This window comes from Megalobrama amblycephala, linkage group LG18 (genome assembly GCF_018812025.1).
Source record: "Megalobrama amblycephala isolate DHTTF-2021 linkage group LG18, ASM1881202v1, whole genome shotgun sequence".
NCBI classification, from domain to species: Eukaryota; Metazoa; Chordata; class Actinopteri; order Cypriniformes; family Xenocyprididae; genus Megalobrama; species Megalobrama amblycephala.
In genome coordinates, this window is record NC_063061.1 from 37769415 (window position 1) to 37794465 (window position 25051).

Here is a 25051-nt window from a genome sequence, read left to right on the forward strand (position 1 = left end):
AACCTTGATATCGGCTCCACTCCGGGGTCCTCCGTTTTGTCAAGATAACTTTGACAAGTGTTTGAGCTACGGCTCAGTTGGGATTGCGTTCCCAATGCGTTACCACGCAGCGTCGATAGTTCCCACGAAAGGGAACGTCTCAGGTTACAGATGTAACCCTGGTTCCCTGAGTAGGGAACGAGACGCTGCGTCTCTAGCCGTACCCTGCACACTTGCGAGTGCTTGCTTCAGACTTATTCAGAAGCTAGCGTGCTCTGCATCCGGGTGTGCTTTATAGTTTCCTGGTCCGTGACGTCACCCGTCTCTGACGTCTCGCTACGCGATTGGTTAGATACATGTCTTGAGTGCTTCAGTGACGACATCACGCAGAAGGTTCCCAATGCGTTACCACGCAGCGTCTCGTTCCCTACTCAGGGAACCAGGGTTACATCTGTAACCTGAGACGATTTGCTATAACAATGAAAATATTTGAAAAACAGTTATAAACAAGTAATGATGCAATCCTTTAAATCTTAATTCTTGACTGTAGCAGAATTCAATGGATGTAAAATTATTATCATGTCACACATGGCACATTTTTTTAATGTGACAGACAAAAAACAGTAACACCAGTGACAAAATGAATCACCAGTGACGTATACATAAGACCAAAGATCCTTAATTTTTCAACTATAATTAAGTGGATGGGACATTTTTACATTTGGTGTACAATAAAAGACTATCATTGACACTTAGTGGAAGCAGTCAGTAAAAGATCATAAACAACATTTTAAAAATGTCTGTAAAATACGCTGTCTGTAAAGTCGCTGCACTGAATTTAGCCATATACCCTTAATTTAGCCATACCTGACCAAAGGAGGATTAACAATGAGAAAGAAAAGTTAGAATAACGTAATCTTAGTGCTAATTTATGCAAACAAACTTAATGAATAGCTTTAAATAAAGTTTATCTATAAACAGGTAACACCAGTGACGGTAACACCAGTGACGGTAACACCAGTGACATTTTTCATGAAAAATGCATTTTACAAAATGGCTGCTGCAAGGTGTCAATCCACATATTGTCAGTCATGATATATTCATTAAATCAAGTAGTTTAATCCATTTGTATTCTAGTTTTTTATAATTCCCTAGCAATAAAGTAGGTCACACCAGTGACTTCAACTAAAAGCTTCATATGAAATTGTGATTTTCTAATTAAAATTTCTGATAACTGAAAAGAGATGGTGGACTTTCCATTGGCCTTTCTTCATTGATCTTCAGGAAATAGGAAGAAGGAAGTCAAGTGATGTCATCGGTGTGATTTTTTCTTTCAAAATTAGAGATTTTTATTAAAGGTAACACCAGTGACACAACACCAGGGGACCACTACATTCATTATATATTCTATAATATTTATTCAGCATTTGGTTTGATTATGTCATTTATATCATATATTTGATAGTTGAATGAATGTATACATTATTGTATTTAAAATGGTAGAAAAACCAGTTTCTGAGCTCAAAATAAAGCACTTTCCCTCTGTACATGACTATGGGGACGGGCACTTCTGTGGCGCTTGGAATTTTTATAATTAATTAAAAAACAAATATTGCCGCATTGATGGCTCAAGAAGGTGTAATTGTTCAAATAACATATTGTTTCATATTAAAATATAAAAACATTGTAATCCTAAAGTGTTTTTCAAGTGTAATATTTCTGTAAAGTCTAGGGACAGAAAAGTGGACATTTCTGTAGAATGACCCAAATGCTGCTGTTGACAAACTGAGCAATAGCTTTCGGTTTCCACCTATATCTGTAAACAACTAGATAACGCTATATCTTTGAAAATACTTTATAAACTTGTAGCCACGTACTGTGTACTTGCAGGAACCTTTTACCATTCTATATCCTGCATTTGGTACTCTTCTTTTGATGGCCACAATGACATATTCCTGGTCAGTAAGGGTACTATAAGTATTTTTTGTAGAAAGACCTAATTCACACATTCGGCGGAAGATGGTTGACTGGCTGAATTCTAAAATATTTGCAATGCAAGAAATGGGCAAAGACATGTCAATGAGACGGGACAGCAGTTCTTCAGAAACAATGTACTTAGGCCGGCCTCGTCCACCAGCAGATTATGTTATTAGAATTGGGGAGGCCTCTTGTTCAAGAGCTGCATGAACTTTTCTTTGTAGAGTCATAAGGGTCTCCAAATATCACGAGGCACTTCAAAAATTGTGGAGGCAGATGTCAAAATAAAGACTTCCTGATTTAGGATGTAGTCAAAAAAGTCAAGGTCCAGCTGATGCCCATTTACAACAGTATTTACTATTGACCTGAGGCTTTCTAATATTTGTGTAATCAGTGGTTCCTATGAAAGACAGATAAGAATTCAATATGTTAAAATATTACTGTCCAAGACCCTGGAGACTGCAGAGTACAGTGAAACGTTTTAAAAGCTTTGTTTAAAAGGTTTGCTATAAATAAATAATGAACTCCTGAACTGCTGTTTAACACTTAAAACAGAATAGAGTCTTGAACCTGGAAACAGTATTTTTTTTAATCAATGAAAACTTAAGCAATAAATTACATGCTATAGTTGTTGGGCATGAGATGCATTGATTATGTTTAAAGCATTATTTTATTAAGCAAAATTAAGTGCAACTCTGCCAAGTGATGAAATCTGACATTAAAAACAGCACTATTGCATCATGAATTAATAAAGCAGTAGTATAATCTATTCATTCATTTTAAGTATTTCTCAGAGAAACTGCACTCACTCACTAACGTTACACCTGTTATGTCTGTGATGGAATTCACGACACACTATCGTTAAATATGACTCGAATAAATATGAGTCCAATAAAGTAACATGTTTAATGACATACAATGTTTCAATGAGGGAATAACAAAATAACTTACCTGAGGTGGCGTGTGGGAACTCCCTTGACCAGCCATTTTAGCAATGGTGCAAAAAAAAGCTGGGTTCCTTTAGGTGAGTGACAGGATCAGGGTGCGCACGCACTCTGTGTGATCGATGTATCTCTCACTCGTATATTAATGCCTGTGACAGCGGTGACGTAATTTTGACAGTAGATTGTCGCTTCATGATTCGTACTCGTAAACAAGACTTTGTACTCATAACCCAGCAATCGTAAAACTATGTTTCGTGTGTGTAAACTACACCAGTCGTATTTTTTGGAGTCGTACTCAAACAAATGTGGCAAATGTCATAGATTCTGGAACCGTACCATCATAAACTCATGATTACACTCAGATCATTTTGACAGTTTTAGAATTACACACGTACGAGTTTCATTTATGCACGTGTTATTAATGACAGCCTTTTTATTCCATATTCATGAAGCTTCTGAGCTTTCCGAATCAAATCCACGATTCGGAGTGACAAAGTCACATGATTTCAGCAGTTTTTGCAGTTTGATACGCGATCTGAATCACTGATTCGACTCAAAAGATTGATAATGCTCCAAAGCAGTGTTTTGAAATTGGCCATCTGTAGATATTGTTAAAAAGTCTATTTTTTTTACTTTATTTTTTTTGGTGCACAAAAAAAAAAAATTCTTGCAGGCCTTGCTGTGCCATTGGATTTAATCAAAAATCTTAATTTGTGTTCCAAATGTAGGGCTGAACTGCATGCATTCTTTAAATTGGCCACAAGTGCATGAGTTGTCCAATCATATACTCTCACGGCTATATAAAAGTGTCTTTTAAAGCACTATTGTGTGTTTGCTCACCGCTGTGCATCACTGCCCGAGGCCCACCCATTCTGGTTTTTGGCTCTTTCCATCTCTCAGGTATGTGTTTGCTAACTAGTGAGCATTAAGGCCCCGGTATACTTCAAACGAAATCGAAGAACGAACTGATGTGACATTTCAAACAAAATCAGGCCAAAACGAAGTTCATTTTGTGTTCTTTTTGGAAGTTTGAAACGGCTTGCCAAAGCGAACTTTCAGGAAAAGTTCGCTCCAGCTGCAAAACACCTTCGTACTGTCAGGGATCTGTGAGGGAGGACTCAAATGCAGGAAGAGTTTTACAGGTTTATTGACAAGACTTGGGATATAGAGGGTGAGGTGGTGAACACAGTCCATACAATAGGAAGGGGTGAGGCACAAAGACAAGCACGCTGAGGGAACGGCCACTGAGATCAGCCCAGGTTGTAAGCAGGCCGGTGAGCATTGGCAGGTGTGCAGTATGAGGCCCCAAAGATGTAGCGGGAGCCAGACTGGATCAAACAGCTCAAGTAGTTAGATCCATGTGACACAATCAGGCACTGAACCGGTCTTGCTGCTTGGACTAACGAGGACGCAACAAGAAAGGGAAATAAGGAGGTGGGAACAGAGCAGCACATGGCAAACACAGACAAAGCCATGTGCTCAGACACAACATAAACAGAGACACATTAAACAAAGACAAAACCGACAAGACTGTCAGGGCAGAACCCCGACAGTGGAGCGGGTTCCATGAACGCTCTTTCTGGAGCAGGAGCGGGCTCAGTGAACGCTCTCTCTGGAGCTGGAGCGGGCTCGGTGAACGCTCTCTTTGGAGCTGGCTCTCTCAGGAGTGGGCTCTGGGACTGCATCTTCCACTGAAGCGGGTTCAATAACAGCCCTCACAGCAACGGACTTGGGAACAGCTCTCCTTGCAGCGAGCAAGGCCATAATAGCAGGCATTGACTGACAAGAGGCCTCTGTAAACATGACTGCACTGGTAGAAACGGTCTCGGAGGGCATGAATTGACTGGCAGGTGGCTTAGAAAAAGTCACTGGACTTGATACCTGAGGAACCACTGGATTTAAGACCATCAGAATAGGGTCCTCTAGGACCTCACAGTTCTGGGCACTCAGACTTGGGAATTCTTGGACCACTGGACTTGAGGCTTGAGATTGGAGGATTGTAGACTGCCTTGCATGGGTCTTTCTTTTCCGTTTGCGATGGGTCGATGGTGTGTGCCTGACCGCCTCTGTAGTATCTGCAGCTAACTTGGCCACCTCAGGCGGAACAGCAGTGACCTCTGTTGACTCAGCAATGAATGAAGCTGACTCAGCAAACTCTGTAGTAAGAACAGGCTTATTTGACTGAGGGACACCACTTGATTTGACGGGCTCTGGAGTAACACAAGGGATGTCCATGGACAGGACATGGCTGGCTAGAACACCCACTTCTGGTGTGACAAGAATGCCAAGCGGTCTTCAAATTGATTCCACTGGACTAGATGCTTCAGAAACTGCTGTGCTTGGGGCTTTTGAAGGAAGGGTATTAGACTGAACAGCGAAGGCCTTTCCGCTCCTCTGCTCTTGATGGGTCGGCGTTATGTGCTTGACCACCTCTGTAGTATCTGTAACTGACTCGGCCAACACAGACAGCATAGCAGTTGACCCCATCGACTCAGCAGTGACAAAAATGGATACAGTAGGCTCAGAAGTGACAGAAACAAACTTAGAGATGACAGTGGTAGACTTCTCTGGCTCTTGGGCAGCAGAAGTGGATGTTACGGTTTCTTGAACAACAGGGGTTGACTCAGATTGGGGAGATACTGGAACTGACCTGATGTATTGAGAGATGACTGTGCTTGACTTGACTGGCTCCTGAATAACAGAAGTGGATGTGGCTGATTCAGGAGTGGTAGAATCGGATTTAGTTAACTCAGAAGTGACTACATTGCGGAACAGACTTGATTGCTTGGGAGATGACAGTGGTAGACTTGACTGGCTCAGAGGTGATTGGAACGGTCTCTGAGGTAGATGTGGTTGATTCAGTCACCCGCTTTCTGAACCTTATCTTCATGGTAGAAGACGGAGGAGGATCAAAAACTTAACGTGACAGACGAGGATGAGCGGGAGAATTGCTGCAGGCAGATACTAGTCAACTTGGCACTCTCCATGGACTGTGATGACAAAGATAACGGGAGAAACCCCAGAAATCCAGAACTCAGAGAGAATCCATCTCCCATGCAGGTAGGGGATCATCCAAGCAGGCGTTAAAGAGGTCTTTGAGAGCAGCGTCATTATAATCTAGACCCCTAGACATAGTCCATAAAAACTGGGTGAATGTTCTTATCTCCCAACCCCGTTGGTGAAGGCCAGTCAAACCTTGATGACGAGCCACTCTCTCCCGGGCGTTAGCAGGTGGCCGGATTCTGATGCTCATCCTGCTGAGTCTTATGCTGGCCAGTTCGTTCTGTCAGGGATCTGTGAGGGAGGACTCAAATGCAGGAAGAGTTTTACAGGTTTATTGACAAGACTTGGGATATAGAGGGTGAGGTGGTGAACACAGTCCATACAATAGGAAGGGGTGAGGCACAAAGACAAGCATGCTGAGGGAACGGCCACTGAGATCAGCCCAGGTTGTAAGCAGGCCGGTGAGCATTGGCAGGTGTGCAGTATGAGGCCCCAAAGATGTAGCAGGAGCCAGACAGGGTCAAACAGCTCAAGTAGTTAGATCCATGTGACACGATCAGGCACAGAACCGGTCTTGCTGCTTGGCAGAGAGAGAGAGAGCGGCCACAGGGATCCTCAGTCTGCAGGACAGGACAGGGGGAGACCAGAGACACAGAACGAGGACTTGACAAGACAGGTGGTTAGATGGTTTGGAACAAGGAAGGACAACGATGACTAAATGGATACAAGAAACTCCTACACAAATGCTATGAGCTTAGGTGAACAAAAGACTAGTATACAGGAACGAAGTTTAACAAACTGGCAAAGACATGAGGGAAAGAGTGCACAATATAAAGGAGGCAAAGAACACGAGGAACAGGTGACAACACTTAGACTAACGAGGACGCAACAAGAAAGGGAGCAGGGAACAGGGAGAACACTAATAACAAATAAGGACTGAACAATGACTAAACAAGAGGGCGTGGTGACAGCAAACAAGGAGGTGGAAACAGAGGAGCACATGGCAAACACAAACACAGACAAAGCCATGTGCTCAGACACAACATAATAATCTGATATCATGAATGTGATTGTTACTAGTAAGAAAGCCATTTTAGATATCTGAACTTATATTGATATCAGAAATACATTTTCAGATATCAAAAATGAACATTTTTACTAGTAGCAATTCAATTGTTGATATCAAGAACGCTAGACATTTCAACTAGCGACAATTGAATTCTTGATATCAAAAATTTGCATTTTACTAGTAACAATGTAATTATTGATATCAAAATTACAATTTTTACTAGTAAGAACTGTATTTCTGATATGTGAAATTGAAATTTCAAGAGTAAGTAAGAAATCAATTCTTGATATCAACAATTGAATTTGAATGGGAGCCTATGGTGACATTTCACTAGTGAAAATACAATTACAGATATCAAGAATTCTAGTTTTTACTAGTGGAAATTCAAATGTTGATATCAAGAATTAACATTGTTACTAGTGGAAATGTAGTTCCTGATATCAACAACTGAATTGTTGATATCAATAATTGAATTGTTGATATCAAGAAGTAACATTGTTACTAGTAGAAATGTAGCCGGATGAATCTGATTCAAAAGCCGGATGAATCATTTGTCCAGTGTGCAGCTTGAAAATGATCAACACATCTACTTTCACATCTTTATACAGGCTGAAGGATTGTGATATCACAGATGAAGGTTGTACAGCTTTAACTTCTGCTCTGACATCAAACCCCTCACACCTGTGATCTCTGTATCTGTCTAGGAATAATATCAGACTTGGGTGTAAACCTGCTCTCTGGTGCCATGAAAAATCCAGACTGTAAAATTTACACACTGAGGTAAAATGATCAGAGAGTTTATATAACATTGGTCTGAAATTATATCCATGTCTTGAACTTGAGAATGAAGAGTTTAATCGATTTCTGCAGGCTTGATGATTGTAGCATCACAGATGAAGGTTGTGCAGCTCTAGCTTCTGCTCTGACATCAAACCCCTCACACCTGAGATTTCTGGATCTGTCTAGAAATCCTCTAAGTGACTCAGGGATTAAATGTGTACTGGATACACTTTGGTAAGTTTGCCTAGAGAATCACAAATGTGCTCATTATATTGAAAGTGAAAATAAAATTAAAGCTGAGCCTTTAAGCCAAGGCAGGGGTGAAAGAGTATAAAAGGGCACTGAAAAATCATACTTAAACTACTACTTTTTAAAAAATATGTCATGTTTATATAATGCATATTATTCAGCATTAGCAAAGACTTGTTTATGGAGAAACACTATTAGCACAAAGAAAAATCTCTCAGCTTTTAAACTCGCATCACAAATAATTTATGCCCTATCATGTAGTGTGACAAACTGTAGCTTCCTAGGTAATTCACAAAGAAAACAGTCTTTTCAAAAAGTCACTAGAGTAGACTAGGTAACCTTATTAAAAAGAAGTATACTTCAAGTTTATTTTATGTTCTAAGTAATGCTCAAGTATATTTTTAAGCATACTTTATGTAGTAAGTATACTAATATCAATTTTGATCTGGAGATTCTGTGCTTTTTCAGAAGATATGTAATAGCGCCCCCTATCGTGTAACAGTGAAAACACTGATAGCCTGAAAATTCAGTCAATGGCAGGGAAAAGAGTAGATTTTCTATGTACACTACAAGTGGACTAGCCTACACAAAAATTGTGTAACTGTTTTCTTTATAAATCAATATTTTATAACAATGTAAGTTTATAAGACAGGATGTAAAACTATGTGAAAAAGTATTCAATAGGCTGCTCAATCAAAAGATAACTATAAGCCAAGTATATTACTCTTTTAAGTATATCTCAGTCAAAAGATTGAGTGGCCTACTTAAGTATACCTGACTTACTGACAGACTGTTTAAGTACAATTTTAAGTATATTTCTGAGAAGTGTATATAAAAAGTGACTCAAAGTATACTTTCTTATATACTAATATTACTTTTTCATAAGGGTTTATGGCTTTTGTACTTATTTTTTATTCTATTGTGTCTTTCATCAACTTACTACATTTTCATGATTGAATTGTTGAAATGTAGTAAGTTGAATTGTTGAATCATTGAAATGTTATGTACTGTTTACTTAAAACAAAACAAAAAATATGGTAACAATATTACACATAATATTTTTGAGTAGTTTTTAAGGTTGGCTTTCTTTAAGGGAATCTACTTGAATAAATCATGTAAAATCTCCTAAATTATTTAGTGTATGACACAATTAATTTAATATTTTCAGTGAAATTAGCTTTTTTATTTGAAGTTGACTCTCAAAAGTGTGTGATTTAGAGTAAATGGAAATTACCTGTTTATATTTGACTTTGAGTTATGATGTACAATTAAAAGTTTGTATTCTGTTACCACAGCACAAGTAGGTACAAACTTGTTAGTGCACCAGTAATAGCAAAGTTATTGCTCATTGAACAAAGCAACATGTTATGAAGTGTCTGTTCATGCGGTTATCCTCAACCTAACCATGAGCTCTACTCTTCTGCACAATGGTAACGATCAAAACTTCAGCATAACAGATGCTCTTTTAAATGTCAAGATGACTGAACATTAAACATCAGCAGATATTTCCCTTCACTCAAAAACACATAAAATAATGCTTTCCAACCATATGCAAAGCTTGCTGGGAGCTTACAATGATGTCTAAATAAAACCACATAATTGAGCTAATTCTCTTAAATTAAATAGGTATACTTCTTAATTTTTTTTAGCTTAATCAGTTCCTTAAAGGTGATACAGAGGATCTTTTCGTTGACTGAGAAACCAAAGACTGTTAGTAAGTTTTTGAAATGAGCGCATTCGTAAGAACAACCCCCCTCTTTCACAGCTCATTTCGAGGGAACACCTCCCAAAACTTGTGCATGAGTATTAGAACACAAGTGTTTGTTTACCACCGGCATTCACTGTGTCGTGTTAGTGGATTCATTATGTCGGACTTACCGCAGGTAACTCATAATCTGCAGTTGTTACTCCTGTCTCCTGACAAAAACATTGCATGTGGCGCCTGTGGAGTGTGGAAAGTTACTGGAGCTTGCAGCTGCGCACATCTCTCACAACCCTAGTGAAAAAAAAGTATACTTTATTGTATTTTAAATATATTCCCTTTTTCTGTAGTACATTGTAAATACTAACAAAAATCTTTAAATATATAAATGTATATTAGTATCATATTTTCACAATACAACTTTTAACACACTTTAAAATAATTGTACTTTAGTATATTTTCTAAAAAATATATTTTAGAAAAATATACTTGAAGTGTAAGTTTAGTTTATTTTTTAAAATGTGTATTTATTTGCACTTTATAAAAATATATTTGAGGAATATTGTAACTGTGTGCTTAAAATGATCATTGTAACAATGCACTGAAAGTATATTTAAAAAATACATTATTTAATATCCTGAAGTTGCAGTGTATCTAAACTTAAATTTGAGTATATTTTTTTAAGTTTACTTATTCATCGTTGGAATTCATTTTATTACTTATATAAATTTTTTATTGCTTATATTTATTTCAGTATGACGAATGCATTAAAAGCCCATTTAATATATGCAGTGTAGCCTATACAATTTCCAAATATGTGTAAATGCTTATTAAGTTTACACTGGCAGAATCATTTCACAATTGTACACACAAATCTATATTAAACAACACACCAGCAGCACAAGTAACGTTACATGCGAAAAAATATGTTGTTTGGTTGAACTTGAGACTTCGTTCAGATTTCAAATATCTCTTCAACTTGGTCTGTGACCAATCAGATTTTGTTGCTCACTGCCTTCGGCCAATCAGAGCTGCTGACGTCACGGTTGTCGTCTGAATCCCCTCGCGCAGTCACTCAGGTGAAGTATAATGTCGCAATGTATAATTTATTTAATAAAACACTGAAAGCGCAATACATCGCTCAATCTTGGGAATTCTGACCAGTTCAATCAAGTAACATCGCAGACTGACCTTGATGGCGACGATAACCGGCTAGGAATTTAATGGCCTACGTGATCCTGAAAGAACCGGAAAAAGTGCTCCTATTTGTAGGTAAGTTAAGTTGTAGTCTACCAGTTAACAAACTTGACTAAAAAACTCCTCTTCGTGGAGAGGGTGTTTGTGTGTGTGTGTGTGTTGAGAGAGAGAGAGAGAGAGAGAGAGAGAGTGAGAGTATGTGTGTGTGCATAATGTTAAAGATGTATTGATTGAAAGTAAATTGTTACTGTAAAAAAAAAAAAAAAAAAAAAACTCTTCGAGTGATCCCTGTATTTACATAAAATGGTCTGGGCTAAGCCCCGGGTGTCTTTCAATGCTGGAAACGCCACTGGTTCACACAGCTAATATAACCCTCAAAATGGATCTTTACAAAGTGTTCGTCATGCATGCTGCATGCATACATCGGATTATGTGAGTACTGTATTTATCTGGATGTTTACATTTGATTCTGAATGAGTTTGATAGTGCTCCATGGCTAACGGCTAATGCTACACTGTTGGAGAGATTTATAAAGAATGAAGTTGTGTTTATGAATTATACAGACTGCAAGTGTTTAAAAATGAAAATAACGACAGTCTTGTCTCCGTGAATACAGTAAGAAAGGATGGTAACTTTAACCACATTTAACAGTACATTAGCAACATGCTAACAAAACATTTAGAAAAACAGTTTACAAATATCACTAAAAATATCATGTTATCATGGATCATGTCAGTTATTATTGCTCCATCTGCCATTTTTCGCTATTGTCCTTGCTTGCTTACCTAGTCTGATGATTCAGCTGTGCACAGATCCAGACGTTAATACTGCCTGCCCTTGTCTAATGCATTGATCATGGGCTGGCATATGCAAATATTGGGGGCGTACATATTAAAGAGCCTGACTGTTATGTAACAGTCGGTGTTATGTTGAGATTCGCCTGTTCTTCGGAGGTCTTTTAAACAAATGAGATTTATATAAGGAGGAGGAAACAATGGAGTTTGAGACTCACTGTATGTCATTTCCATGTACTGAACTCTTGTTATTCAACTATGCCAAGATAAATTCATTTTTTAATTCTAGGGCACCTTTAAGGCCCTACCTCATGCACAGATGATGTATATTAATATTATTCCTTTCACTGCACCTAATAAATAGTATTTTATCAAATGTATAAAAAATGTATAAAACAAAACATCCTCTTTAGCACCTTTAATTCAAGCCTCAAAACTGTGTACCTTTCCTTAAAAAAAAAAAAAAAGGAAAATGTATCTCTTAATTTTATTAGTGAAATGTTCTCAGTATTTTCTACGCAACACTGAACCACATTTTTATTAATAAAATATACACAATTTTTAATCACTTTATTTTTTTTTTTTAATGAAGGCTGTATGATTGTGGCATCACAAATGAAGGTCAAGCTGCTTTGAGATCAGCTCTGAGATCCAAACGTTTTATCTTCATACCCCTATAGAAAATAAAACCTATAGGTAGTGATGGGACGGTTGATACCGGGGCTCCGATGCTCCGACGCAGTTTTCAAAGCACTATTGTAATTTGTATCACACACTGTACCGATGCTTGAATTGAAATGACAATACCACATGATTAATGACGTTTGAAGCTTCAAACGTCATGCAGTATCGGAAAGTCGAGACAGCTGGTTTGAAAACATTGGCGCTTCAGCTGATGCATAAATGAAAATGCATTTAATCATGTTTTATTGCTGGGGTCTCAGAGACCCTGAACAGAAAGGTTAAACAGTAGGCTACATAACTACTCATGTCAGTTATGATCACATCATTGTATATTTTATTATTGATTATTTTATTATTGATCAATATGTGAATCCGTTACACATGACCCGAGTTGTTGTCTCATTGTCACAAATTAATTTAGATGAGATTACATCAGATTAGATAAAAACTAATTCAAGACAAGAGTGATTCCGTATGACACGGACTTGAAGTTTTAGTCATGTGCTTTTTCAAACCGTAGATCTGCTCTGCGATGATTTAGATATGGTGAAGAAAACAAGTCTGACCACCAGATGTCACTAATGCGCACTGTGTTAAAAGCTTCGAGTAATGAACCATTTTTCGGCACAATTTGATGAAAGCCTCAAACGTTTCAGAAAGCCTCGGTTTCCCATCACTACCTATAGGACTTGTTATGGTGGTGGTTGCAGCAGAGATGAGGCTTTATGCCTGACTCACACTACAGGAGTTTTAGGCCGATTTATGCCCGATTTTCCCCTCCCGAGAATCGGAGAAAAAATCTTGTCCACGACCTCGATCGGTTACGATGTTCGGCGCAGATTAATGTAACAGATAAAATCTTGCACCTCCCGATCTGATCTCACACAAATCGGGCTCACCCCGATCATATCAAACATGTTTGATATTTATCGGGATGTGCAAGATTGTAATAACGTCAGTACTGTCACAATAGCCAATAGGAAACAAGTATACGACGCGACGGAAGTGACAGACATTTCGAAATGGCGACCGCGAAACCAAGATCAAGGATTCGTTGGACCTCGGAGATGGAGGAGCGCCTTGTCGAAATGTGGCAAGAACACAACTGCTTATACAACGTTTCATCGAAAGAGTACCATAACCGCTCCGATAAAGAGAAGAGCTGGGGAGAGATCGCGTCGGTTTTAAACGTACCAGGTGAGTATAGTTGTTTGCGCGCTAGGCTAGCTTTTGAACTAGGCAGGCAATATTATAACAGTAAACATTCTAGCACACTACGATAGTAATAAAAGGTCAATTCTACCTCCATTTCTCGCTGAAGAACTGACAATCCACGTTGAGCCTGTCTCCTCAACCATTTTTTCATCCACACTCGTTTATTCTTCCGTTTTTGTGTTTTCTCACAAAAAACGATTATTATTGCTACAGCAAGTTTCCGTGTTTCAGTATCCATTTTGTTTACATCCGCTTTCGATCTGCTGCGTAGGTCACGTGACGCGCTTCCTCTGGCAGATAATCTTAATAACATTTTGTAGTGTGTGATGCTCCGCGAATTTCAATATATACAAGAATTTCATATCTTGTAGTGTGAGCATGTTTAAGATTTGAGGGAAGAAAATCTGCAAAGATTCTCCTGAAGTGTGTGCTGCAACCAGATTTTACAATCGGATAGGATTTTAAAACTCCTGTTGTGTGAGCCAGGCATAAGCCGAGTTCAGACTGCACGATTTTAGCCCCGATTTTGGCTCACCGACAGGTTGAGAAATCGCCGAAAAATGCCCGAAATCACAGGCAAATCGGTGCTCGTTCACGCGAGTGACAATCACGCAGTGTGAATGAGCAAAGACACGATCTGAGAGAATCGCAGACGAGTCGCCGACGCCCATGAGATATTTGGCATGCTAAATCGCCGATGACCGACAGCCAATGAGAGAGCAAGATACAGAACAGCGTGGAGTTCGGGGTGGAGTTATAGACCACAATATCAGCTTCGTACACATAAACATTACAATTCTATCAAACAGAACCAAAGCACAAACATTTGTTTGACCATCAGCAACAGCAGCACATTGAAAAGTTATGTATTTACCTCCAACTCTCGTTGCAGAACACACAATCCAGAGTCTCCCCAACCATTTCCTCCTCCATATTCTTCTTTTCTTTTTCTTGTTTTCGCTGCAAATCAGCGCACAGGCAATTCGTATTGCAAGCTTCTTGCGGGCTACCGTTTTTAATAATGATAATAACGCCGGTGTTACAATATATTCGGTTCCTGAAATATTCTGTTCCACTGGGTGGCGCTTACGCGAATATTCATGATATCCTCATCTTGTGGGCGTGTCCTTGAGAGAACGCGAAAGCAAATGGAACTGAAAATATTAGTAGACGCTTCTCAAATCGCATCGGTTTAATGGATTATTTCGAAAAGGTAATAAAATATTCAGTGTTAAGCAACAGTTCACATGTTCAAAGTAATACATAGTTTGTATAATATGATAAATCGTCTGAGCTATTTTGCCTGATTGAGTGCAGGCATTCAGATAAACAGAAGGATACAGCAGAGCAAACATGAGCGAATAACCTTGTTTTACACTGATGTGTTTTCTGTTTAGTGTTTTTATTTGTGAGGCTTTAAAAAGTTTTTGAATAGTTTGATTAGTTTGCTTCCTTCGTTGTCATTCTGTGACTAACTACTGCATAGTGTTGACAACTTGAAATAAACCTCTACAAATGTATCTGTGTCCTAATAAATTAAGCTATAGACTTGTGTGAATATTCTGTCATCCTTAATTTCTTGATTATTTTGATATTTTCAGTGTTTATCACCACAGTAAGGCTACCCTTATCAACTCTAAACTACAAATATTTCATGTTTTCTCATATTTTACTGGATATCATGACAAATTTTCATTAAAATCAAACAAGTAAATGCACACTTGATGTTATTTGTCACATATTTTTATTGCAAAGCAACAACAAAATTTTTCAAACATTTTGAGTTATTCACTTTCAGCAAATTTCTTTTTTTACCCCAGCAAATTTCTTAAAAAATATATTTGTACAAACAAAAATATTCAACAACTGAGACATAAACTGAACAAATTTCACAGACATTTGATGGACAGAGTATTTGAAAGTCTGAAGTGGCACCAGCTGCTTTAGTGCATCTCATCCTCAGCACCAGATTTGCAGCTCTTGCTGTGAGATGTTACTCCACTCTTCCATCAAGGCATTCAAACATGTCTGGGGGGACTTATGGTTACATGTGGTTTGGCACTGAAAGGACAATCAGCTGTCTTTCTGTCTCCCTTTAGCACTGTCTCAGGCATCTTACATTACTGACCTTGCAGTTTATTGCTCTGTTCACATCTGCAGTCCTCTTATCTCCTGCAGCAGGACTAAGGCACATTCACAGGTGATCAGGGACTTTATTCTGGTGTTTTTCAGAGTCAGTAAAAAGGTCTCTTTAGTGTCCTAAGTTATTGTAACTGATGACCTATACTGTAGGTGCATGTGCAATAACTGAAAAAAACATGACAAACATTGTTAAAGCCCTTTCTAAAGATCTGTAAAGCTTATTTGGAATGCACAAAATAATCTTTAAAATGAAAATTGACTTTTCTTTTTTTGTGTTTTTTTTTAAACAACAAATCTACTAATTACATTAAATGTTATAACAAGTACAGAAGTAAATACTCTATGAATGTAACTCAAATTGAAAAGACATTTAAAACAATATGTGAAAAGAAGAAATGCTAAAGGTTCTGAGGTAAATATTAAAACAGGGCCTTGGCACTCGGGAACAGCCTTCATTATGTCTGGATCACACACTGCCAGAACTATCCAAGACTTCAGCCCTCACATCCAATCTGAAACAGACAGTGACTTTACAAGATGATGAGTATGATGTGGAAACATCACAAAAGCAAAACAAAACCATATGAGGTTGGTGATAATAACAAGTATAACGTCATCTTGTAAAGTAGCTGCTTATTTTTTTCTGTGCATTTGTGCTGTATTACCTCACAGAAATAAATGATATTATTATTATCAGAATTATTTTATTTGACTGCTTTTTAAATAGTTTTAAATCAGGTAGGCCTACATAAGGTTGTTTGAGTAGCCTATGTGTTATGTTTGACACATTTCACGGTTTTGTGCTGCAATATCCTGCCTTGTCAAACTTTAAATATAATAAAACTAAACTATAATTTCCTATCATAATTATAATATTTTGAACAAAAATAACATTATTTAAGTAGCTGCTGGCATGAAGACTGTCATCAAAACAAAGTTCCAAAGGTATATTCCAAAGGAATATTTTATTACCTTTTCGAAATAATCCATTAAACCGATGCGATTTGAGGAGCGTGTACTAATATTTTCAGTTCCATTCGTTTGCGCGTTCTCTCGAGGACACGCCCACAAAATGAGAATATCATGAATATTCGCGTAAGCGCCACCCAGTGGAACAGAATATTTCAGGAACCGAATATATTGTAACACCGGTCTTGCACGCGTGATATCGCGTTGTTTCCTTGTCACATCTCGCGTGTGTGATGCTTGTATTGAAATTACAATACGCGAGACATGACAAGGAAACAACGCGATATCACACATTCAAGACCAGAGTTCTCACGTGAGACTGTCCCTGCGTCTCAATCAGCTAGCTCCCTAGGTCGTGAATCAGTATATAATGAAAGTGAATGTGGCTGATACTCTGATCAGTGCCCTGACTACTGAACTAGGGAGCTGATCAGGCCCGGTACTAGGCTTGCTTGACTGGGGGGGCAATCACAAATTTTGGTAGGGCAGCATTTTCTAGGCTAATATTCATAGCTAACTTTTTGTTTTTTTGATTCATCAAGAATCGTCTTGTGGCTAACAAATTATAGGCTATAGCCTAATTTGTACTGGCTATGTAGGCCATGTGAATTATTTATGGACATAATAAGGGGCGGAGCCAGACATTGTAAACATTCGGGGCTTAACCGAAATCTATATTTGTCCAATGACATTTTAATTTACTGACATGAAAGGAGTGTTTTTTGTAGTATTCTTGGTTAAAGTTCATAAAATGTACATTATATACCATCATCTAGGGGGGTCCGGGGGCATGCCCCCCCGGTAAGCAATTTTTGTGTATTTTAAGGTTAAATGCATCAGTCTGGTGCACTTTGGAAGCTCAAAACTGAGAGCTTCAACCCATGTACAGAGTGCAAATGGAACAAAGAAACAGCATTGACTTGTACCTGGTCATGAAAGAGGGCTCAAACATCTTTTTATTTGTGATATAGAGTCTCAGTCTACATTGTATTTTCGGATGCACACTTCTCTTTAAAACACGCAGCACAGAAACCTCAAACCTGAAAGATTCAGGGCTTTTGGAAAAACATTTGGGGTTCCAGCCCCCTTAGTCCACCCCTAGCGCCGCCCCTGGATATAATGTTCAAATTATTCATTGTTAACGAAATTACTGAGGAAATGTTCGCTGACAGCTATCTCAGCATGCAGAAAATATGTTCGGCTGATGCAGATGTGATCCTCATTGTGATATTTTTTTTAGGCTACTTGCTTGAAGATTAGGTGTACACTTGTTTTCGACGTGTTTTCTGATTAATGTTCGTTACTTCCCAGTTCGCATGTTTTTGGATTTTAAGTCCATTTTTGTGAGATTAAATATCATTATAAGCATAATATTCACTTTTTTTTCTGTGATTAAAGTGGCCGATCCTTATTCAATAGATAAGACGTTTTTAATGTTTATGTAGGCTTATTCATTTTTATTGTTGGCTGCACATTTTTGGGGGGGCACAAGGAAATTCTGGGGGGGCAATGCCCCCCTAGCCCCCCCTAGACCCGGCCCTGGAGCTGATTGAGACACACGGTGGGATTATTATTAAAAATAGTTTCCCGCAAGAAGCTTGAAATATAAATTGCCTGTGCGCTGATTTGCAGCGAAAACAACATAAAGAAAAGAAGAATATGAAGGAGGAAATGTTTGGGGAGACGCAAAGAACAAGGATTGTGTGTTCTGCAACGACAGTTGGAGCTAAATACATATCGTTTCAATGTGCTGCTGTTGCGGATGGTCAAGCAAATGTTTGTGCTTTGTTTTTGTTTGATAGAATTGTAATGTTTATGTGAATGAAGCCATGCTTGCTGATATTGTGGTCTATAACTCCTCCCCGAACTCCCCGCTGCTCTGTATCTTGCTCTCTCATTGGCTGTCGGTCATCGCCGATGTAGTTTTCAGTCAGAACACTTTCCACACAGCAGGATTTTGAATCGCCGACAGGTCCAGATATTTAGCATGCCAAATATCTCACGGGCGTCGGCGACTTGTCGGCAATTCTCTCAGATCGCGTCTTTGCTCATTCACACTGCGTGATTGTTACTCGCGTGAACGAGGACCGATTTGCCTGTGATTTCGGGCATTTGTCGGCGATTTCTCAAAACCTGTCGGCGAGCCAAAATCGGGGCTAAAATCGCGCAGTCTGAACTCGGCTTTAAACGGACTTCTATAAAAATGGGATATTTATTAAACAAAAGAGCAGAAATGCAACCAAACACACTTAGCAAACAACACAACAGACAGTGACCCTGTCCCAAATGGCACACTTCATGTGGACTTTCGGTCTCGTGGACTTAAATTGCGCATGCTCGCCGAGTCTACGAGTCCGTAGGCCGTCCCATTCAGAATTTTAACGCTCTGAAGTGTGCTCAGTAGTGCCCCCTTTGTACCCTTGATGCAGGCTTCACACACTTTAAATACCCAGGAATCCTTGCGAAATACCAATCAAACAACGGATGGGAGGAGATTTCGCTCAAGAGCAATTGATGACATGGCTGAGATGAAAATATTTAAGTGTAGGTATCATTACGGTTTTTAAGACCTAGGTGTACATTTTACCAGTTGTTACCTACAGTTTATACAAACATTATGGTCATCGACCAGTGGTTGATATCTCAAACATAATAATAGCTTGTTGAATAATAATATCGCATTATGTTCGCATTATGTTATTCATTAAATAAATAGAACCGAATGTCAGGGCTTTACTGAGTCATATGTAAACCTAGTATTTATATAAACCTGTAAATTCATCTGAAACTCACGCACATGTTTATATGTGTTAAAATTGTAATCATAGTTCGAATGGAACATTATGTATTATTACAACTGTATACATTATTTAAATAAGCATGTATATATTGTCTAATGCCCAGGTGGCATAAGCAAAAGCAGGCTGTGTAGTTGACATGGAGATAATATTTTGCAAAAGAAAAGAAACCTGTTCTCGATGCTAAATATTATAATATTTGTATAAGATATTTGTGATATACAACAACAATAGGCAGCATTCCCCGAACCTGCAGCTCCTGTCAAAAAACAACCAGACCGTTATTTCCGGCGTGACGATCGAGTCTGTCCCAAAAATACCTCTCAATGCACCCTCGTGGACTCGCGCCAAGGGCCCTATAGGTCTGCACTACATGACGTCACCAAAGTGTAGACTCTGAGGAAGTCCACAAGGCCGGAGTGTGCCATTTGGGACAGGGCCAATGAGTGCAGGGAGTGAGTCCATTGGGAGTGCTGATGAGGAGCAGGTGCAGGTAATCCATGGTGATGGGACGTTGACGAGGAAGTGAGTGCAGGTGTGAACACAAGGAGGATGATGGGATATGGAGTCCAGGACAGAACAGAACTGTGACACTTATGTGATTTGATATATTTAATAAAATAATATTTGTTATTTATTGTGTAAAAGATTAAAATCGAACGATTTTAGTAACCCATTTCTTTTCTGTGTTCAGTAATTGAATGTAGCCTACTTGAATGAAGAAAGCTTAAGATTTTGTTTTCTAAAGCTCTCATTAGAAATAAATGTTGACATTTACATTTCATCTCCTGTCCTGTGCTCATACGTCAGCTTCATGAGGGTGTCTCCAAATTTAAAGCTGCACATCCAGTAAGGCAGGATCTCAGCCACGGGAACATCTTCTACCTTTATGGGTGTTAAAGATCTGAGAGAACGTTTACTTTAATTTCATTTGGACAGTGTGAGGCTTGGTGTTTGAACTGTAAGTTTGTTCATTTTATTACATTCTAAATACCTTTGAGAATATTTAGAGAATAAATGTTTAAAAGTGAAATGTTTGTTAAAATGCTGGACCCACTTTATATTAAGTGGCCTTAACTACGTACTTACATTTAAATTAATTATTTGATACAATGTACTTATTGTGTACATACATGTTATTACATTGTACTTATATTTTAAAAACACCTGCATGTAATTACATCTGTAATTAATTTCTGTAATTACATTTATTATTACACTGTTGACCCATCCCTTACATCTTACCCCTACCCTTAAACCTACCCATACCACCAAAGCTTTCCCTAACCTTACCCGTATCTCACCCCAAAAGCTGCAAAAGTGTTTTGCAATTCAGTATGAATCCAATAAGTACATTGTACTTATTTTTTGATGTAAGTACATAGTAGTTAAGGCCACTTAATATAAAGTGGGACCAAAATGCTTTTAGAAGATACGTTGATTTTGCTTGGAATGGGCATCCAACAAATACAAGGGAACACAAAATGTCTGTATCACTACAATATATCTTGTCTGTTTTGTAATAGCCTATTTGGGCTTATAAAATAAAACTGAAAGCATCAATATACAAAAATAGCATGTCAATATTCAAGGTAAAAACTGCGGTTACACAATTGTAACTAGGGTGTGTTTGTAAAGGTTGGAGCTTTTTGTATTAAACCTGTTCAACTGGTAGTGCGACAGGCTATTCAAATTGGTAAAAAGCCATTGGTAATAATCCAGAACAAGTAAACGGATGAATGGCGCAGCAGTCTTTTAAAGTTGTTTTTAAGGTAAATGAATAATAATAGTAATAATAATAATGGTAACACTTTACAGTAATGGTTTCATTTGTTAACATTAGCAATGAACTAACAATAAGCAATACATTTTTTTACTGTATTTGTTAATCTTTGTTATCGTTATTTAAAAATACAATTGTTTATTGTTTGTTCATGTTAGTTCACAGTGCATCAACAAATGTTAACAAATAGAATATTTTGATTTTAATAATGTATTGGTAAATGTTGAAATTAACATTAAGCAATATTAATAAATGCTGTAAAAGTATTTTTCATTCTTAGTTCATGTTAACTGTTAACTAATGAAATTGTAAGATGTTAACATAATAGTGTGTGTGTGTGTGTGTGTGTGTGTGTGTGTGTGCGTGTGTGTGCGCGCGCATGCACGCGTGTTAGTGTGTGTGTGTAAAACAAAATTTGAATATGCTTGCTGAATACAAACCTAATAGAGCTCTTATCATTGCTGCATCCAAGTCCATGTCTTCATTTGCTTTGCTGCTATCTTTTCTTGGTAACACTTTAAGGTTCATTTGTTAACATTAGTTGATGTATTAACTAACATGTACTAACAATGAGCAAAACATTTGTTACTGTTTTTGTCAATCTTTGTTAACTTTATTTAAAAATACAGCTGTTCATTGTTCATGTTAGTTCACAGTGCATTAATGTTAACAAATACATTTACTTTTAACAACGTATTAGTTAGGCTATTAAATGTTGAAATTAACATTAACAAAGCTTAAGAAATGCTGTAGAAATATTGTTCATTGTTTGTCTCATATTCATTGTTTTATCATACCCATTATTTTAATAATTTAGATATTTTATTGAAGTATTTTGAATTCCTGTTGTATATAAAATATATTTTTCTAATTGAAATTCTTATTTTTTATGTAACCCAGTAACACAGTGGATGAGATTTACAGAACGAAGGAATAAACAGCAATGGATCCTTCACTACAAAGTGAAACCCCTGCACTCAAGTAAGCATACAAATTGGAGAAGAAAACAAGAAGTAAATGTAAAACAATATATATTTGAGCAATCAAGTAGGCCCAACAAAGTTTTATTTTTGTTAATCATTAAGTTAATTCTGAACAGATTGTTGTTGTTGTTTTTATTGTTGTAAATTAAGTCAAATTTGCACTGTTATAGGCAGAAAACATCAGACTCACCAATGTGCAGCTGTGTGTCCATGAGGAGTAATGCATCTAAGCAAATACATGATGAATTCAAAGGTGACTGCACTTCTGAAGACAGGTAAATTTATAGATTGGGATGATCATTTTGTGTCACTGATTAAAGTTACAGATACATTTGCACAATCTTTGCAATATTTCTGTGAACTGTTATTCCAAATGCTTTTTCATTTCGTAACACTTCCTGTCTCTCCTTAAACTGTCCTGTCAAAAAAAAAAAAAAAAAAAAAGTTTTTTTAACAAAACTTTTATGGAGATAAATATTTAAAGGAATTAAAACTGTGAACTGTGAATCAATCATTTTCTGTGATTAATCACAATTAACTGTTTTAGATGCAATTAATTACACATATCAAAATATATAATAAATTTATTTATGGTGATGATTTATTTATACAGTTTTATTTTTTTCCGATATTAAATTACTTTGCACATACCTGCAAACTAGTCGCTTTTCGGGTGAAATCCGCCGTTTTGAATCAAAATATATCATTTATGTGAATCGTGTAGATCCAAAGTGTTTTCTTTTCGGGGGGTGGGCCCCGTGGGGGGTGTCAGGGTGAGTTTGCAGGCACAATAAATCGAAAATGGGCTACTTTCCCATAGACTGGAGTGAGACCAGACGTCTCTCGAGCTGTCGTGCACTGTAAAAAATGACCGTGATTTTAACATTAAAAGACTGTAAAAATGCTGCGGTGAAAAACTGTTGATTGGTTTACAGAAAGTTTCCATACTATATACAGTGAATAACTGTAATAGATCTAATGGTACATTTAATGTAATTTTACGGTAAAATACCGTTAAATTCACAGTTTTTGGAAGTGAAAAATAACAATTCATTGTAAAATTTACAGTGAAAAACCGTATATTGACATTCCCACAATTCCCTGCGTGATACTTCACATTTGATATATTTTCGGTGAAATAACTCTGTTTCTTCTTAGTTTTTCTCATTTTTTTCTAATCACTTATGTACATTAGGGTTTTATGTTACATATAATGTTGTTAAATTAATGTTTATTGCATTTTTAAAATTTCATGCATGTTACCATGATGGTGTTTAGTGTGTGTGTGAATGACACTGTGTGCACCTTCTATATATTAGTATTGTGCTTCTCAGCTTGTGGAAAAGCTGCTTGTGATGAACTTTGATTCATCGTGACTCTCATCGCCATTGTGTTTGGTGACTGTCAGTGTATTAAAGGTACAAAACAGATATTAGTACTTCATTAGGTTGGTAAATTAACATTATATCAGTTAATGAAATACGTTATTTTACCGTAAATTTAACAGATTTAAAATGTAAAATTCACATGTAACTCCGTAAGTATGTTTACGGTTTGATGTCATTTTTACAGTATTGTTCTGGTAACCACAGCTGCCGGTATTTTTCCGTAGAAACAACGGGATTTTTTTTACAGTGTGATCTATTTTGGCGCTCTGTGGTGTGACTGACACATCGCTGTAGCGCTTCAGTTCAAACAGAGGCAGAGGCAGAGCGTACGTATTAGTTAGGCTATTAAATGTTGAAACAAATGTAAAAACAATATATATTTGAGCAATCAAGTTGGCCCAACAAAGTTTTATTTTTTGTTAATCATTAAGTTTATTCTGAACAGATTGTTGTTGTTGTTTTTGTTTTTATTGTTGTAAATTAAGTCAAATTTGCACTGTTATAGGCAGAAAACATCAGACTCACCAATGTGCAGCTGTGTGTCCATGAGGAGTAATGCATCTAAGCAAATACATGATGAATTCAAAGGTGACTGCACTTCTGAAGACAGGTAAATTTATAGATTGGGATGATCATTTTGTGTCACTGATTAAAGTTACAGATACATTTGCACAATCTTTGCTATATTTCTCTCAGAAAATCAAATGACCTCTGTGAACTGTTATTCCAAATGCTTTTTCATTTCGTAACACTTCCTGTCTCTCCATAAACTGTCTTGTCAAAAAAAAGAAAAAAAAAAAGAAAAGGTTTTTAACAAAACTTTTATGGAGATAAATATTTAAAGGAATTAAAACTGTGAACTGTGAATCAATCATTTTCTGTGATTAATCACAATTAACTGTTTTAGATGCAATTAAATACACATATCAAAATATATAATAAATTTATTTATGGTGATGATTTATTTATACAGTTTTATTTTTTTTTTCCGATATTAAATACTTTGCACATACCTGCAAACTAGTCGCTTTTCTGGTGAAATCCGCCGTTTTGAATCAAAATATGTCATTTATGTGAATCGTGTAGATCCAAAGTGTTTTCTTTTCGGGGGTGGGCCCCGTGGGGGTGTCAGGGTGAGTTTGCAGGCACAATAAATCGAAAATGGGCTACTTTCCCATAGACTGGAGTGAGACCAGACGTCTCTCGAGCTGTCGTGATCTATTTTGGCGCTCTGTGGTGTGACTGACACATCGCTGTAGCGCTTCAGTTCAAACAGAGGCAGAGGCAGAGCGTACGTATTAGTTAGGCTATTAAATGTTGAAACAAATGTAAAAACAATATATATTTGAGCAATCAAGTAGGCCCAACAAAGTTTTATTTTTTGTTAATCATTAA

At 37.3% G+C, this 25051-nt stretch overlaps 1 protein-coding gene across 12 annotated transcripts in view; it reads left to right on the forward strand.

Moving 5' to 3' along the window:
* The first annotated feature begins 10399 nt into the window (after nucleotides 1–10399).
* LOC125252682 (NLR family CARD domain-containing protein 3-like) overlaps nucleotides 10400–25051 on the forward strand; it is a 54289-nt gene continuing 39637 nt past the window's right edge. For 2 of the 12 annotated variants that reach the window (XM_048166189.1, XM_048166190.1), the window contains exons 1-3: nucleotides 23800–23982; nucleotides 24162–24266; nucleotides 24837–24947. Coding sequence is in view for 9 of the 12 variants with exons in the window: in XM_048166182.1 (XP_048022139.1) it covers nucleotides 22229–22266; nucleotides 22439–22543; nucleotides 24162–24266 (248 nt within the window). In the remaining 3 variants the exon portion in view is untranslated. Of the gene's footprint in view, nucleotides 10783–10867; nucleotides 10976–19639; nucleotides 20464–20852; nucleotides 21275–22185; nucleotides 22267–22438; nucleotides 22544–23650; nucleotides 23687–23799; nucleotides 23983–24161; nucleotides 24267–24836; nucleotides 24948–25051 lie in introns of those variants that run through there. The other 10 variants (XM_048166185.1, XM_048166191.1, XM_048166182.1 and 7 more) reach the window with 9 other exon arrangements.